This window comes from Apostichopus japonicus, chromosome 14, assembly GCF_037975245.1.
Source record: "Apostichopus japonicus isolate 1M-3 chromosome 14, ASM3797524v1, whole genome shotgun sequence".
Classification (NCBI taxonomy): Eukaryota; Metazoa; Echinodermata; class Holothuroidea; order Aspidochirotida; family Stichopodidae; genus Apostichopus; species Apostichopus japonicus.
The window spans coordinates 1,223,400-1,239,266 of record NC_092574.1 but is presented as its reverse complement, the minus strand read 5'-3'; the positions used below and the strand labels follow the sequence as shown (position 1 = coordinate 1,239,266).

At 39.0% G+C, this 15,867-nt stretch overlaps 1 protein-coding gene and 1 long non-coding RNA gene across 2 annotated transcripts in view; one reads left to right on the top strand and one right to left on the bottom strand.

The window, feature by feature from the left end:
* The first annotated feature begins 3,216 nt into the window (after positions 1 to 3,216).
* Positions 3,217 to 5,367, top strand: LOC139980317 (uncharacterized). Its single transcript, XR_011797531.1, has 2 exons — positions 3,217 to 4,371; positions 4,407 to 5,367. It is a non-coding gene; the product is annotated as an uncharacterized lncRNA (long non-coding RNA).
* LOC139980314 (extracellular matrix protein 3-like) overlaps positions 4,592 to 15,867 on the bottom strand; it is a 78,584-nt gene continuing 67,308 nt past the window's right edge. The window contains exons 10-23 of the mRNA XM_071991884.1: positions 15,657 to 15,821; positions 15,181 to 15,363; positions 13,582 to 13,715; positions 13,004 to 13,150; positions 12,572 to 12,748; positions 12,060 to 12,315; positions 10,971 to 11,305; positions 10,382 to 10,577; positions 9,676 to 9,780; positions 9,202 to 9,329; positions 8,548 to 8,682; positions 7,852 to 8,166; positions 7,454 to 7,597; positions 4,592 to 6,929 (exon numbers count right to left, since the gene is read on the bottom strand). Coding sequence (XP_071847985.1) covers positions 6,465 to 6,929; positions 7,454 to 7,597; positions 7,852 to 8,166; positions 8,548 to 8,682; positions 9,202 to 9,329; positions 9,676 to 9,780; positions 10,382 to 10,577; positions 10,971 to 11,305; positions 12,060 to 12,315; positions 12,572 to 12,748; positions 13,004 to 13,150; positions 13,582 to 13,715; positions 15,181 to 15,363; positions 15,657 to 15,821 — 2,885 coding nt within the window. The 3' untranslated portion in view covers positions 4,592 to 6,464. The remainder of the gene's footprint in view (positions 6,930 to 7,453; positions 7,598 to 7,851; positions 8,167 to 8,547; positions 8,683 to 9,201; positions 9,330 to 9,675; positions 9,781 to 10,381; positions 10,578 to 10,970; positions 11,306 to 12,059; positions 12,316 to 12,571; positions 12,749 to 13,003; positions 13,151 to 13,581; positions 13,716 to 15,180; positions 15,364 to 15,656; positions 15,822 to 15,867) is intronic.

Below are 15,867 nucleotides of genomic sequence, written 5' to 3'. Positions count from 1 at the left end.
CCTAATCCATGCTGCACGCCTTTGATCACCAAACCGATGGTTAACATGAACTCTAAGGACGTTGTAGAAGAGTACCATAATGCGTCTTGCCCGGTCCAAAGAGTGCTTGACCAATTAAACTGACCACTAAATTATCTATTCGTTAATAAATGTAAATGGACCTGCAAAAATCTTTAGGCCCCAGTCAAGACCAGCAGCACGCCTTGGACCACCCAACCAATAGGTCATATGAATTCTAAAGACATTGTAGAAGGATGCCATCATGCGTCTTGCTCGGCCCAAGGAGTGCTTAACCAATTAAACTGACCACTAAATCATCACTTCATAAATGAATGTAACGGGACCTAACAACAACAAAAACCGTAAGGCCATAATTAAAACCAGCACGCCTCGGACCACCCAACCAATAGGTCATATGAATTCTAAGGACATAAGTGAAGAGTCCCATAGTCAGTCTTATACGTTCCAAAGAGTATCTGATCAATACAAATGACTAATGCATAATCATTATCCAGCAGATTTATCAAAACGAGAGCCTAAGTGATATTGTTCAATGCTTGGACGTTATTGCATGTGCCATTAATGCATGGTAGGCCTGGGGATGGTTTATTAATTTGATTGTTTGTCCGGCTGTAAGCTTCAGTTGAGCTTTTATGACAGTGCCTGCTACATGCCTGCTACAACATTGCTACAGCGTTGCTACAGCGTTGCTACAGCGTTGCTACAGCGTTGCTACAGCGTTGCTACAGCGTTGCTACAGCGTTGCTACAGCGTTGCTACAGCGTTGCTACAGCGTTGCTACAGCCCTGGAAAGCTGCTGTCGCTTTATTTATGCAATTGTGTTCAAATAACTGCCACATTGCAATGTTTCCCCTTTGATTAGGCTAAAATTTCGTAAGTGATTTACGTAAGTTAAAGTGTTAAATAGGCTGACATATCAATGAATTCGGAAGTCATTTAGAGGTAACTTTCTAAAATTGTAAAAACATTCCCACAGAATTTGGCCATATGTAGACATGCGGCCATTAATTGGAATGCACTTGAAAACGAGTTATCTTTTTTTCATTCCTTGAGGGTCCAAAGTGCAATTTGAAATGCTACCGGTTGACACTAAACGTAGGGTGTTACTAAAACGAATGACAATTGCGTTACACATAACGAATGACAATATGTTGTACACACTAAAAAATTGCGTTGACTAAAACGAATGACAGTAATGACAGCACAGACATTTGCTTCAACTGGATATCACAGTTCAGACTGCATCGTGGGTATCTAGATCTAGTAAAGTACGGACAAGATAAATACGCACCTTATAGTAAGCGAAATTGAAAGTCTGATTTTAAAAAGTAAATTTAACGTCATTTTTCCGAAATTAATTGTTAGAAACTAACAATACTATAATCTTGAAACGGCTTCAGTTATCTTTCTACATAAATCTACAAAGGTAAAAAGCACAGCACTCAAGCGCATTCTCACACAAAAACTTTCCCTGTGGTTTCTATCCGTAAATTACACCAAAACCCTGCAACCACGTAACATGCGATTTTCCTCAAATCATTTTTGCGCAGAAAACCAATAAGCCGCATTTACTCCACTCCGTTAATCATTCCATCTCTTCTCAACACTGTCCTTCGTTGTCATTCGTTGTCATTCGCTGTCATTCGCTGTCATTCGCAAATGATAATTAACCCTGTACAAAGTCAATTGTCATTCGGTCATTCGCTGTCATTCGTTTTAGTTTGTCCCCTAAACGTACAATACATAACATACGAGATGGACATTAATTTAAGAAGTGATGATGTAGTGGTCAATTTAATTGGTCAAGCACTCCTTGGACTGGGTTCGACGCATTATGGTACTCTTCTACATTATCCTTAGAATTCATGTTAACCAGGGGCGTGTCCAGGATTTTCTAACCGGGGGGGGGCGCGAATTACTATCTAAGCGGAGCGCCACCATCGGTTGGCGCGCAGCGTACAAGAAAATTTCTTGTTTTGATACCACCCAGATCACCGGAAACGGCACTTCTCGGGCTTGAAATGACCAACCAGATGCACACTTTTTGCCTGAGAACCAAGTATTTCCTAATAGTTTTTTTTCCATCCATAACCTTTTTGAAGATTGTCAACCCGGCACACATCATGTTTGACTTCATCGCATCTCCTGTGGGTCATTGCTTTTGTAGGTGATTTTACGTCGCGTCCCACAATACCCGTCAGCCGTACTGTACACGATGGCATGCGATCTAATAACCAAAGCTTGCTTATATGATATTAACATTTTGAACGCGCGCGAAGCCCGCGAAAATTTTTGGTTATTTTTTTCAGGCAAGTCGGACAGTTTTGAGTCTTTTCATCTTGGAACACAATTTCCATGCTCACTGATATGATGTGATATCTGCTGTTTGCTTTACAAATTCGAACAGGCGCGTAGCGAGGAATTTGCCAAGGGAGGGGCGATGCCTGTAGGCAAATTATCTAAGCGTAGCGCCACCAAGGGCGTAGGAACCGGGGGGCTGGGGGGCGCCAGCCCCCCCCAATGAAAAATGTGGAGGGGTGGAAGTATCATTCCGCCCCCCCGGTTCGCAAGTCAGAAAACCCCTTTTTCATTTCCAAATGAGAAAAAAATCTCATTTGGAGCACCAAATTGCATCTAAGGCCAGGTGAAAATACAAAATTAAGCTTACAAAATGGAGTGGGTGTTGAAGTGTGCTATATTGCACCAAAATGCATCTGAGGCCACCTGGAAATGCAAAAAATTTCCAAAGGGGAGGGGGACACCCCCTCCCCTTAGACCCCTCCCCCAGGCCGGCCATCAGTCTTCAGCCCCCCAACTAAAAAGTACCTTCCTACGCCACTGAGCGCCACCATAGGTTGGCGCGAAGCGAACAAGAAAATTTTGCCCGAAAATGCCTCCCAGATCGCTGGAAATGGCACTACCCAGGACCATTTGTTGGCGCGAAGCGTACAAGCAAATTTTGGCCGAAAATGTCTCCCAGATCGCTGAAAATGACAATTCCCAGGCCTTGTAAGCTGCATCTAAGCACTTTCTATTTTGAAATTACTAGCGATATCATTAAAAAAATATGCTGAATGGGGGGGGGGGGGTGGGCGGTCGCCCTCTTCCCAAAATGCGTCATGTTCCCCGACGACACAAGTTCGAGACCAGCCACAGTTGGTTTCATAGCACAATTCTACAACTGTTTAAGCCGTATATACACACACACGCGTTATGATAGACCATATATAGTATATATATATAGATCATGAGTGAGAGAGGAAAATGGAAACGTCCAAAAATGGAGTTGTCGATGGGGTGAGTCACACGCCCCTTACGAAATCATTGATCCGTCACTGGCTAACCTGTGTATATAATAGGGATCAGCGCTGTAATGATGTCACTGTTCCTCTTTCTCTTCTTGGTGTCTTGGCGTTTTACTTTTACTCCCTCCTTTTCTCCTTTTTCTCTTTTTCTTTTCCCTTCCTTCCTCTCCTCCTCCTCTTTTTTTCCTTTTTTCTTCTCATTTTTTCCTTTTTTCTTCTCTTTTTTTCTCTCCTCTTTTTCTTACCCGGGGGGCGCGCGCCCCCAAAGCCCCCCCCTGGATACGTGCCTGGTATTAGTATAGACAGTTAGATGAAGTCCAGGATTTGATTATGAACTTTGCCTTCCCATGAAAATGTTTTTCGGGGGAGGGAGTTGTATATGTGAATCATAACAAAGTAGCAATACAGTGTGTCTAGTAAATGATTTAAGTCTTGACATTATAATCTGCACATGTTTACTGACTGTAGCACCATGTTTTAGTGAGAAGAGAAAAAAATGGAGTAATTCAACAATAATATTGAGTCCTTTTCTTTTGATCTTTTACTCTTGTAGAGAAAAAAGGTTGTAGTCCAGGTATGACATCACAGGTTCTTGCACAATGTACTCATCCAAATATGATTTAACTGTGCCACTGAGCATATATATATGTGGCACTTTCATTTAATCTTTTTTTTTTTTTTATTTCTTTCATACAATGTCAGAATTTCTCCAAACTGATGATAGCAAGCTTTCCAGGAGGCTTTAGCCAACAAAGTTTATTTTTTCATATTAGAAGATCAAATTTCTGATAGAGAAAAAATGCTTTCCAGGCTTGTAGTTAAGTGCTCATCACTCTTAGGGAACTAAACTGACCATTATTTGATCTTCCATATTTTGGGGCAATATGTTAACAGGTGAGTTTGCACAATGTCCATTCTTGAGTAAAGTTTTGAATTCCAGAAAAGAACAAAACGGTAAGGGTACAAAACACAGGTAAATGCCAGTCAATCAGTTCAGGAAGGGGAAGGAGGTGGGGTGAGGGTCAGTAACAGGAAGGGGGAGGAGGTGGGGTGAGGGTCAGTAACAGGAAGGGGGAGGAGGAGGTGGGCGAGGGATGGTGGATGGGTTTATCAGGGCGTGTATACATTCAATCTGTGGATTTAACTCTATCATGATAGTGTGGGGGTAAAATTGTTTATAACTATGCTCCTCTTTGGATGAACCAGGTGGGCTAAATTAGTTTATCACGGACACACACACGCAAAGAAGACACAAACAATTAGACTTTCCCAACTAGCCATTACCAATCATTATATTCCAGAAGAATTTTCGCATTTTGCATAGCAAAGGAATTGACTACTTGACCACAGCAAAGGATGAAGGTGATCTCATCAGGTGAAAATCCCGGTCCTTTTATATCCCACACCTTGAAATAGAATTGCATAGTTGATAAAAATACTACATGCACTTTACATAAACCTTCTGTACATGTTACATTAAAAGGAAAAAAATCTGATCACCCCATGCATCATTTATTGTAAAAATAATGTTCTACCAAAAAAAAATTTAAAAAAAAAAATGCCTTTATACATAGATTTGTTCTTTTATGAGTGGTGTTTTTTGTACAAAATGTTTAAAAATATTTCTCGTAGAAAGAGTGTTTGTGCCTTTTTATGCAGATTGTATATTGCATAGATCTATTTTTGGTCTGAGCCATTCCCTTAAATGCTGTGACTGGGTAGAATAATACCATGGGATTCATTTTAAGACACAAAAATTAAATATTAAATATCACTTTAAAGTAGTTCTGGAGGAATTATCTCCATGCCGTTACCAATTTCTTGGTTGAATTCAACCTGCCAGATTACAATTTACTCCATGACGAGGAGGCCTCTGTTTGATCTCATTGAGGAGACTCCTACAAGCTTGTTTTAAGAATGACTACCCCATTTGGCAGATTCATATCCATCTTGCAATAGCTGAAATGGCACTCATTGAAACGGTCACAGAAATCAGTCTCCCTTCCTTTTAAAATGCCAGATAAAAATAATAAATATTCAATAATAAATATTTTGCAGCATATCAATGATGTTAAAGAATTCAAAATTTTGAACCGATGCTAGCCCAATGCCGGGCTTGTTGGGGGCTGAACTCTCATGAGCATGTATATAATGCCGGGCTTGTTGGGGGCTGAACTCTCATGAGCATGTATATAATGCCGGGCTTGTTGGGGGCAGAACTCTCATGTGCATGTATATTACATGAATTCTATGAATAATTTCTCTCTCTGCAGTAGATTTTAATTTCCAGTGCATACATTGCCTTCCCAAATACCTGGCATTGTGCGGCTATACTTACACAATCATCTATGTTTATTTCTTAAATTAAGAAGAAGAGAATAAAGAATATCTTCGTCCAGAGTCCAACCTCTCCAAAGTATCTAGCTGCTTTCTCATGAAAAATAAACTAACATCTTGCCAAAGAATAGATTAAAAGTATTAAAATATACAAGACAACACACAGACAGCGCTAAAGCGTGCACCTTCAGAACGAATATGGACAATGGTAAACGAAGAAAATACGCTACAAAGCCTCACAAAGAACAGTAAAAAGTGCAACGATAAAAAATAAAAGGGTTTCTATAAACTTTTCCTTTTCTCATGAGATTTTTTTTGGACTGCAAACAAAATGTTGCAGCATTAGTTTTGAAAACGTTAAAAGGCACACACGATTGCACTAAGGCATTACCAATCAAGGATATAAGACAGGTATTGAACAAAGGTACCTGTCTCCTAACACCACACAGGTATTGAACGAAGGTACCTGTCTCCTAACACCACACCAAAAGGTGGACTTTTATTTGCTTTCAAAATGTTAGAACGAAGCACCACCATATTTCTCTTCATAAAGGCAACTTTTTAAGCTGACGAAAAAAAAAAATGAAAAAATGAAAAAAAAAACCAGAGAGAAGAAGAAGAAGATGAAGAAACTGTACAAGTGTAGTGATAGTTATCCCTTGACTCCAATAAAAACCAGAATGGAAACAAAAAATATTGTACTCCTATTTTTCTTTTAAAAAGAATATAAATAATTCAAAGGCATACAAAACCAAAATGAAACCCCTTGCCCAATTCAAAGAAAGTTGCTCTAGGTATTTATTAAACCTCTGTGTTATCTCCATCAGATGATACATGTGCTACGACCATTGTGCTTCTTTGGCTGGTCTTCACGGTAGTGACTGGGGCTGCAGCAGCACGAGGCCCTCGTCGTCGTTTGAAAGCCAAGATCACTAGGATCACTACGAGGAGTATCAGACCGGCAAAAGCAAGGATGATTATTAGACTGACCGGTGATGCGTCTCTACTGTTATTGTCCAGCACGTAAGTACCGTCAGGGTTGAATTTGTCGACCGAGGAGCCAGAGCCGGTCTTGCCCATGGATACCAAGTGCATGTTGGTTCCCATGCCCTCTCCCACGTCGGCAAGATCATTGATGCTACCGGCACGGCGGTGTCTCTTGACCGCACCACCCATGCTGTGGACCTCACGTTTGAAGATGTTAGACCCATCAGAAGAGTGGAGGGAGTAGATGGCGTGCAGGTACCACTGTCTGCCAGCATCAACCTGTCAAATAAATCAATACTCTCAGATTATTAGATGCAGGTACTTAGATGCAGGTCTTAGAATATTGGATGCATGCAGGTACCACTGTCTGCCAGCATAAACCTGTTAATAAATCAATACTCTCAGATTATTGGAATTCATTATAGTCTACAGATGCTTGTCATACTTAGTTAGCCAAAGGCAGTTTTGACCTCACCTAAGAATTATGATGAAGGCATTCGTTTCAGCACAAGCTTCAAGGAAGACAAATTTTGTTATATTTTTTAATAATTACATTCAATGTCCAAACAAACTTTGACAAAATGGTGACTGATATTTCAGTAATATCAATTGTTCTTCGCAACAGAAGCATCATGAGTTAACCTAGGCAAGGGTTTCTGTAAAGCATCAGAATTTTTGTAACAAGGTTTAATTACAGAAAATACCCTGCTCTCCTACGACTTCAACATAAAATCACTACCGGCAGTATTCAGCTATCATAGTTAAGTCCTAGGACTCGAACAGATGGTAAAAAAGGCTGTTACCTGGTAGAGCGCATTGCTGTTCATGGTAAAGCCATCAGCACCACTCTGCCTGACAAGTTCCAGGGCAGGAATATCATCAGCCAAAACAGCTTCGAATGGAATTCCGTTGAAGTCCTTCTGAACAGTGGTAGGCTGTCTGTAATCCTGTTTAGCAAAATAAAATGAATCCATTACACAAGATAGTACTGAGGGCAGCCATCAATGTAATCTTAGTGTGAATAGTTCTTTACAAAAGAATAAATTTATCTATGATACAGTGACATAACCTTACCCTGCCCCCTCCCCCGGCCCCCCAAATAAAGGACACTGTATTAATATATTGATTCAAAAATGACTGTTAGCTGAAGAATTTATTGTATTGCAATATTACATAGCATCACACAGCTTCATTAACTTACCAGGATCTTGAAGGCATAAAGAAGGTTAGGGGTATCAGCCACACATCCGTACTCCCCATTTTGTGGGTCATACTTGGGGATGTATCCATCACGTCCAGAACACAGGAAGACCTTTTCGATCTGGAGTTTAAATCCATCACCGAGGTTCTGGACTGGGTCGACATGGATACGTCCAAAGATGGTATCTCCTGGAAGGAAGGCAGCATCTGTGTCCTCAGCAAATCCCATGGAACCATCACTCAGCCAGAGCATTTCTTTAGTGAGTAAGAGGAAGTCTGTGGACAGGCTGTATTCAGCTGGGACTGGGTCGCTGACCTAGGGAGAGGAGAGAAACACACTGCTTTGTAAAACCAAACTGAGCAAGAACACTACCATTGCACCCACAAATATGCTAGTCAAATAATGGTCACTAATTATTCTACTTCAACATGTTCTTCACTATAATCAAACATGTTCTTTTACTATAATCACACCATCAAGCCATTTGGTTTACTAAGGTGGTCATCTTATCTGACACACCCGCAATGGCTAGCAATTATTTTGTAGGATCAGAACCTGCTGGAAAGTACTGTTCCAAACTGTTAACAATGTTTATCTTGGGTACAGTCTACAATACATTCATCCATACAACAACAAGCCACAGCAATCCTTCACTATGAGCCACTTAAATTCCTTTTCAAAATGTTGAACCCTTACCTGTTGGAATCTAATCGGCAAGTCGAATAGAACAAGCTGTCTTGGATTGCAGATAGGGGGAACGTCATAGACCTGGTTTGGTGAGGTAACGCAAGGTACCAGACGGATGGTATAACTGCCACTGTAGTCAGAAACCTGACAAAAGAAAGTGTAAAATAACCTGTCAAGAAAGCTTATCAAAACTAAAATGCAAATACTCACATTGATATGTATCTTGCCTGTGCACATGAATGTGATATATGTTACACAGCAACCCAGAGTCTCAGATATATAAATTATTTTAATACTGATACTGTGGGTAGATATTGCTGTTGTAGCCATGCACGCTTGTCTAGTAGTTCTGAGTAGCCTGACACACACAGGGAATTCTACCAGTATGCTGCTGCAATTGCATACTTCGTAGTCAGAGGAGGTCTACAAACTTTGTTCTGCAGTGCAAGTTTTCATAGCACATGCTGCATGTACTATTGACTGCTTTCAGCAAAAACCATTTCCTTGAAATTGTATTTCATTTCAATCATCGATGAGTCTTTATGTTGGCCGATGTTATTTCATCAATAAGCTACTATTCCGATAGAAATCAATCACAGGTTATCTTAGGACTTTTATAGGACAGTAGATAAATTAGCGACATAGATTAAGTATTAGACTTACAGCGTTATCAGAAACAAACTGCCAGAGCTGATCTGGTTGAGCAAATGTTGGTTCACTCCTGATGAGAGTGAGAGTGTAACCAAGACCGGGATGGTCCTGGGAAACTACACTGGAACTGAGTGGAGATGCTGTCAACAAAGAAAGTAAATAAATCAAGAAGAAAAGTTATTATTACAATACCGACATATATTTCAAATTGAACAAATCTAACCAATGGCTTGTCCTTTCTAACAGAAAGCAGATGTAACTTATGGATTCCAGCTTGTGCCCTTGTCTGGCTGCTTGTATAGGATTAAAAGACCAACAAAACCTGTTATTTAATTGCAATAATCAGCAAATTAAAAGGATACATTTGGTAAAGAAAAGCAGATTTTACAAGACGTTGGTTCGAAAATTACAGTAGACAGAAAGTAACTAACATGAAGATCTTAGCATCTTATTGAACTTACACTGGTTATTATATGGATAACTTACCTTCGTAATTCAGGACAAACTGTCCATTGAATAAAGCTTCGGTTCTGAAGTTGACAACCAAGCGTCCATTCTCATCAATCCTCATACTGGTTGGGTACAAGTTACCTAAGTATGAATATGAATGGCAGAATATACATAAGAAGTGCAGAGATTGCAAATAACATATTTACTACGTATATAATGTATACACATTTACACATTATAGCAACAGAGTGTGATAGCTTAGTGTGCTGGATAGTGAGGATAGTGCCTTAGCTACTGAACTTATGTGTATTCTGCTTAATACTTATGCACATAACCAACACAATTCACACCTCAACTGTAAACATACATTATATTATATTTTGTATACTCTATACTATAGATATTGTATCATATATATTATATTTTGTATACTCTATACTATAGATATTGTATCATATATATTATATTTTGTATACTCTATACTATAGATATTGTATCATATATATTATATTTTGTATACTCTATACTATAGATATTGTATCATATATATTATATTTTGTATACTCTATACTATAGATATTGTATCATATATATTCTTATACTATATATTGTAGTTATGACTAACTGCATGTCTTTGGGATGAAATCCTCAATGCTGGAACAGAATATGATAATAAACCACCCCCCCTCCTCCTCATTCATTGCCTATGCTGTAAAACAGCCACTGAGGAGGTGTGTCATACCTCTGAGGTCTGCGTCTGAGGACTGAGCTCCAATGCCATTGTCCCAGAGTATGGAGGTATCGTAGACGAATGTCAACTGCATCTGAGACTGTTGGTCAAAGTGTTGCCATCCACCGGTACCGCCCGGTGAATGGAAGATGTAGGATACATAGAGGGGGACCTTCATGCTGACGTAAGATTGGACCAAATCAAGGACCTAAGGAGAGACATAAGTAACACCATCAGTCAAATCTGGGTATTGGTCCAACACAAAGCTAAGGTTATCTCAGTAGCTGCCTCCATTTGACACTTTTCTGATTAACACACATAAAATAACAATCATCTTTAATAGTCATAAGTTGCTGTTTGTCTGGATAAGGTCGGTCTCTATATACTCTCAGCCTCTCTATTTTCTTAATCATATTAATCAAGCAGTAACAGGTCTGTTTCTTGAACACTCAGTGCATCGTTAGAGGTATAAGGCAAAAAGCATCTGATCTACCTTTAGACTCTACGTCCCGTCAAGAGCTAAATGTTTGCTATCAATTGCCTGTACAGGATCAGGATGCATGCTATAAGAATTAACATCTAAAGTCATTTGGGTACTAACCTGTCCATCTGTACCAACAACTCCACCACACTCCTCCAAGAGCTCACTCATGTCATAGTAGGTCTCGAACTCCCACAAGCAGGATTCCAAGTCCAGGTTTCGGTAGAATCGGAGGGTCTGATCACTACGGAGAGCAGTGTCAAACTGGTATGGTGCCACCTCACCAATTACATTAGGATTCTTGGTCTCATCAGTCACAAAACCATAGTCTGTTCGGAGTTCCGAGATGTCCAAAAGGTTGGAGCAGCGATGAGTGCCAACACGGTATCCATCTTTGCTGAGAGCAAGCTCAAAGTTTGTGAGTTGACGGGTAGAAATGGCCGGTAGAAGTCCATCTAATTAACATAAAAGGGAGGGTTATTTATCATTTTGTACCAAATGGAGCAAATTTTCAAAACTTTGCAAAACTAGGAGGGGGAGGGGGAGCCAAGAAAGTAAAGGACTTGTCATCAAGTACTGAATTCTGTTTCTTGAGGGAGGTATTAAGGCTAGCTTTAGGCATGAGCAAAGATTACATAAACTTCCAACCTGAAATGCAAAAGGGTGAAGACCACTATATTATATTCCAATGATGACCAGAGAGGAAACACATCAGACCAGGGATGACCTCCACAGGTGCTACTTTCTACACTTGACTCTGTTTGACCTGGTATATCTGACACAGTTTCTTGATAATTGATACTGCTGAGGTAATGATTCACACCACTAACTTCTTGAGAGGGAATGTCTGATGCAAAGTAAGGTATAGTCACAGCAGGATGATCTGACCTAGGAAATTACTTGCATTTAATTCAGTATCAGCTGCCAAATTTATGATAAAGTAAACAACTAGTTGATGGATACAAAAGGTCAAGTAAGATATCTTCCATATATGTCAAAGTCTAACAAGTTTATTCTGTTTGATATGACAGCAACGATTGGCAAAACTTACAAAAACAACCTATTCAAACACTTTGATCACTGAGACCAAGTTAAACTGCAATGCATTAACATTCAAATGCAGCTATAGCCGAAGAATAAGTAAGCCAATTGATGTCTGGATTCACGGTACCTGAAAAAGATTTGTACAGAGCAGACATTCAAACTCACCAACATGAGGCATTGTGATGGTAATTCTGACTTTGTTGGCATGATCAGGATCGTTGGGTCCAACGTATCTCAGCTTGGCGTTGAATGGTTCAGCTCCAACCTCGTTGGCATCCCGTGGCATACACATACCTTCTTCAGTACTGACGGTCACAATGTTACTGCTAGCCTCACGGCCTGGAACACCATCAGAACCAACAGGACGGGCGACGCACTGAATTCTAGAGCCAGCTCCAAAGTAGATACTGTCAAGGGTGATCTATAGCAACAAGAAAACAGGCTCTTACAAATAACTATGTATAACTTATGTAACAAGGATCTAGATATGAGAAGCAGACTTCAACAAGAAAACAGGCTCTTACAAATAACTATGTATAACTTATGTAACAAGGATCTAGATATGAGAAGCAGACTTTGCTGATTTCATTCTCAGTTCTAGAAATCTCTGTGTTTAAGATGAACTTTGTATATAAAACAAAAACCCTAGCAGCTGCAGAATCAGAAATGCTACTCACCATCTTGGTACTTGTGAAGAAGGTATCACTGTCCACTTGTTTAAGTGGAGAGGTTACTCCATTTTCACTGGTTTGAGCAGAGATCATCCACCTATACTGGGTCAGAGTGTTATTAAGGCCTTCATCTGCACAAATCTGACCAGATGTACCAAACTCGGGATGTTTTGGGTTGCAGGCCTGTCACACAAAATGCAGACAAAGAGAACATCAGTTTTACTGCACCAGAAGAATGCATTACTTGTTAGTAAAGTTAACAGATTTATTTTGTGTTGATCTACAACCATTGTGATAATGCAATTAAGTGATTTATTGACATACACATTCCAGTTAGTATTTATAGTAATAAACACAACTGAATAGCCATATGGTATAATGTTGTCAGGTAATGTACATCATGTAATGATATACACAAGGACTCCAGCTAATACTTACAGTAATACACACAACGGGGTAGCCACGTGGAATGATGACGTTGCTGGGTTCATCATAGTAAAGCAGAGAGGCAACAAGTGGTGGTGATGGGAAGGTAACTCCAGCACTCTGGCCTTCTTGTTGGATGTAAATGATGGCACGGTTCATCTACAAGCAAAAGAAAGGAGAAAAAAAGGTTGGAATGTGATGTATCATGATACTTCTCTCTCAGACATTTGCAATTACTTGAATCTGTAATAAGACTGTATGTGTAGTCATTGTATGGAACTACTTGAGTTAGAGCTGGCCAAATATTACTCTCAACATTCAGATTAACCAAGTAATTCTTCTACTACGTTTTAACTTTCATGTGTTTTTTTGCATTATACTATCAGGGCTGATGGGACATTCCCCATACTAAAGGTTTACCTCCATTAAGAACTGCAGACTTTAATTGTAATTAGACTTATAGCATAAGAGAAAGCATCTGCTTTTCACAGTTTAACTGCATCCAAGTTATTTTTAAGGTGAAGGCAAGCTGAATATTCTAGGTAAATGAGATGTATTTTGCAAAATTTGTCTCTGGTAATGTTTCTTACCTGAATGTCAGCAATCATGAATTCATCCATGGTAAGGTGGATGGTGAAGGCTTCCCTCATCTCAGTACGATCATCATCAGGAAGTACCTCAATCTCTACCACGTGTTGTGATACATTGAAACCAAATTCAAGTTCTACACAGGAAAACAAAACAATATAGACAAAACTCAATCATGACAATTAAGGTACAAATGGCAAAAGGTTGATTACAGCTAATCTTATTGTTTATAGAAAAATCATTGCTTTGATACCAGACTCTGTTTTCAGTTCAGTGGGTAAGGAAATTATCAGTAAACACTGACATTTTGAATAAAAAGTAAACCAGAATGCAAACTGCATTGATGTTTTTATAACTTCATAAGGCTGTTCACCAGACATAGCTCTTAAAATACAATGAACAACTATATTGATGTACAATTACACTATGGCATGGTAACGACAGACAAGTCAGTCTACTGTGTGTGGCAATACAAACCTCCACCAACAACAATAGGGGTCTTGTACTCAATGTGATGCACAGACACACCAAGTATGAGAAGTATCCATGCTTCCTAACTTGAGATAACTAACTTGAAGGAATAGTTGTTGGATAAATACATGAAGTATGAGAATTACATATCCATGCTTCCTAACTTGAGATAACTAACTTGAAGGAATAGTTGTTGGATAAATACATGAAGTCTGAGAATTACATATCCATGCTTCCTAACTTGAGATAACTAACTTGAAGGAATAGTTGTTGGATAAATACATGAAGTATGAGAATTACATATCCATGCTGCCTAACTTGAGATAACTAACTTGAAGGAATAGTTGTTGGATAAATACATGAAGTATGAGAATTACATATCTATGCTTCCAAATTTGAGATAATTAACTTGAAGGAATAGTTGTTGGATAAATACATGAAGTCTGAGAATTACATATCCATGCTTCCTAACTTGAGATAACTAACTTGAAGGAATAGTTGTTGGATAAATACATGAAGTCTGAGAATTACATATCCATGCTTCCTAACTTGAGATAACTAACTTGAAGGAATAGTTGTTGGATAAATACATGAAGTCTGAGAATTACATATCCATGCTTCCTAACTTGAGATAACTAACTTGAAGGAATAGTTGTTGGATAAATACATGAAGTATGAGAATTACATATCCATGCTTCCTAACTTGAGATAACTAACTTGAAGGAATAGTTGTTGGATAAATACATGAAGTATGAGAATTACATATCTATGCTTCCAAATTTGAGATAATTAACTTGAAGGAATAGTTGTTGGATAAATACATGAAGTATGAGAATTACATATCCATGCTTCCTAACTTGAGATAACTAACTTGAAGGAATAGTTGTTGGATAAATACATGAAGTATGAGAATTACATATCTATGCTTCCAAATTTGAGATAATTAACTTGAAGGAATAGTTGTTGGATAAATACATGAAGTATGAGAATTACATATCTATGCTTCCAAATTTGAGATAATTAACTTGAAGGAATAGTTGTTGGATAAATACATGAAGTATGAGAATTACATATCCATGCTTCCTAACTTGAGATAATTAACTTGAAGGGATAGTTGTTGGATAACTGACCTACTGACAGAGGGTTGTAGTCGATACCACTCTTTGCGGATCCATCCTTGGTGTAGACTCGTACCACAGAGGTCTGGGAGGTATCACCCATACGGATGACTGGGATGGTTACTACAGTAACACCCTCTGGGTCAAGTGGTTCGCTGACGGTGAATCTGGTCTCAGGGAATTTGATGATTGGTCCTGAAAGTAGCAGAACACAAAATTCAACTTGACGAAGCTTTGAAATGAAATAGCACTAAGCTAGCATTCTTCTGCATATGTGAGAAGCTTCTACAAATTTAGCAGTTAAGTATCGTTACAGAACCTGCAATTGACCATGTTAAAGAGTACAGAGCGATATACAATATGACACTCATTATATTGGAAGTGTATATGGCTATATATGGGTGCATAACGTAAAAAGATTGTCAGAGAATAATCAAGTAGACATTAACATGGCTGTTTAATGATCTTCAAATTGATTTGAAACTTACTATCTCCGAAATCATGGACAGTAATGACACTTTCGTTGAGACCACCAATCATAGCCTGGAGACCGGCACCTGTACGAGGATCGCCGAGGACAATACGGAACTGCTCATCAGGCTCATACAGATTGTCTCCCATCAGCAACACAGTACACTTCTTCTCTCTCTCACCTGAGAAAAATGTCAGAAAAACAAAAGACATTAATTGCAAAATTAT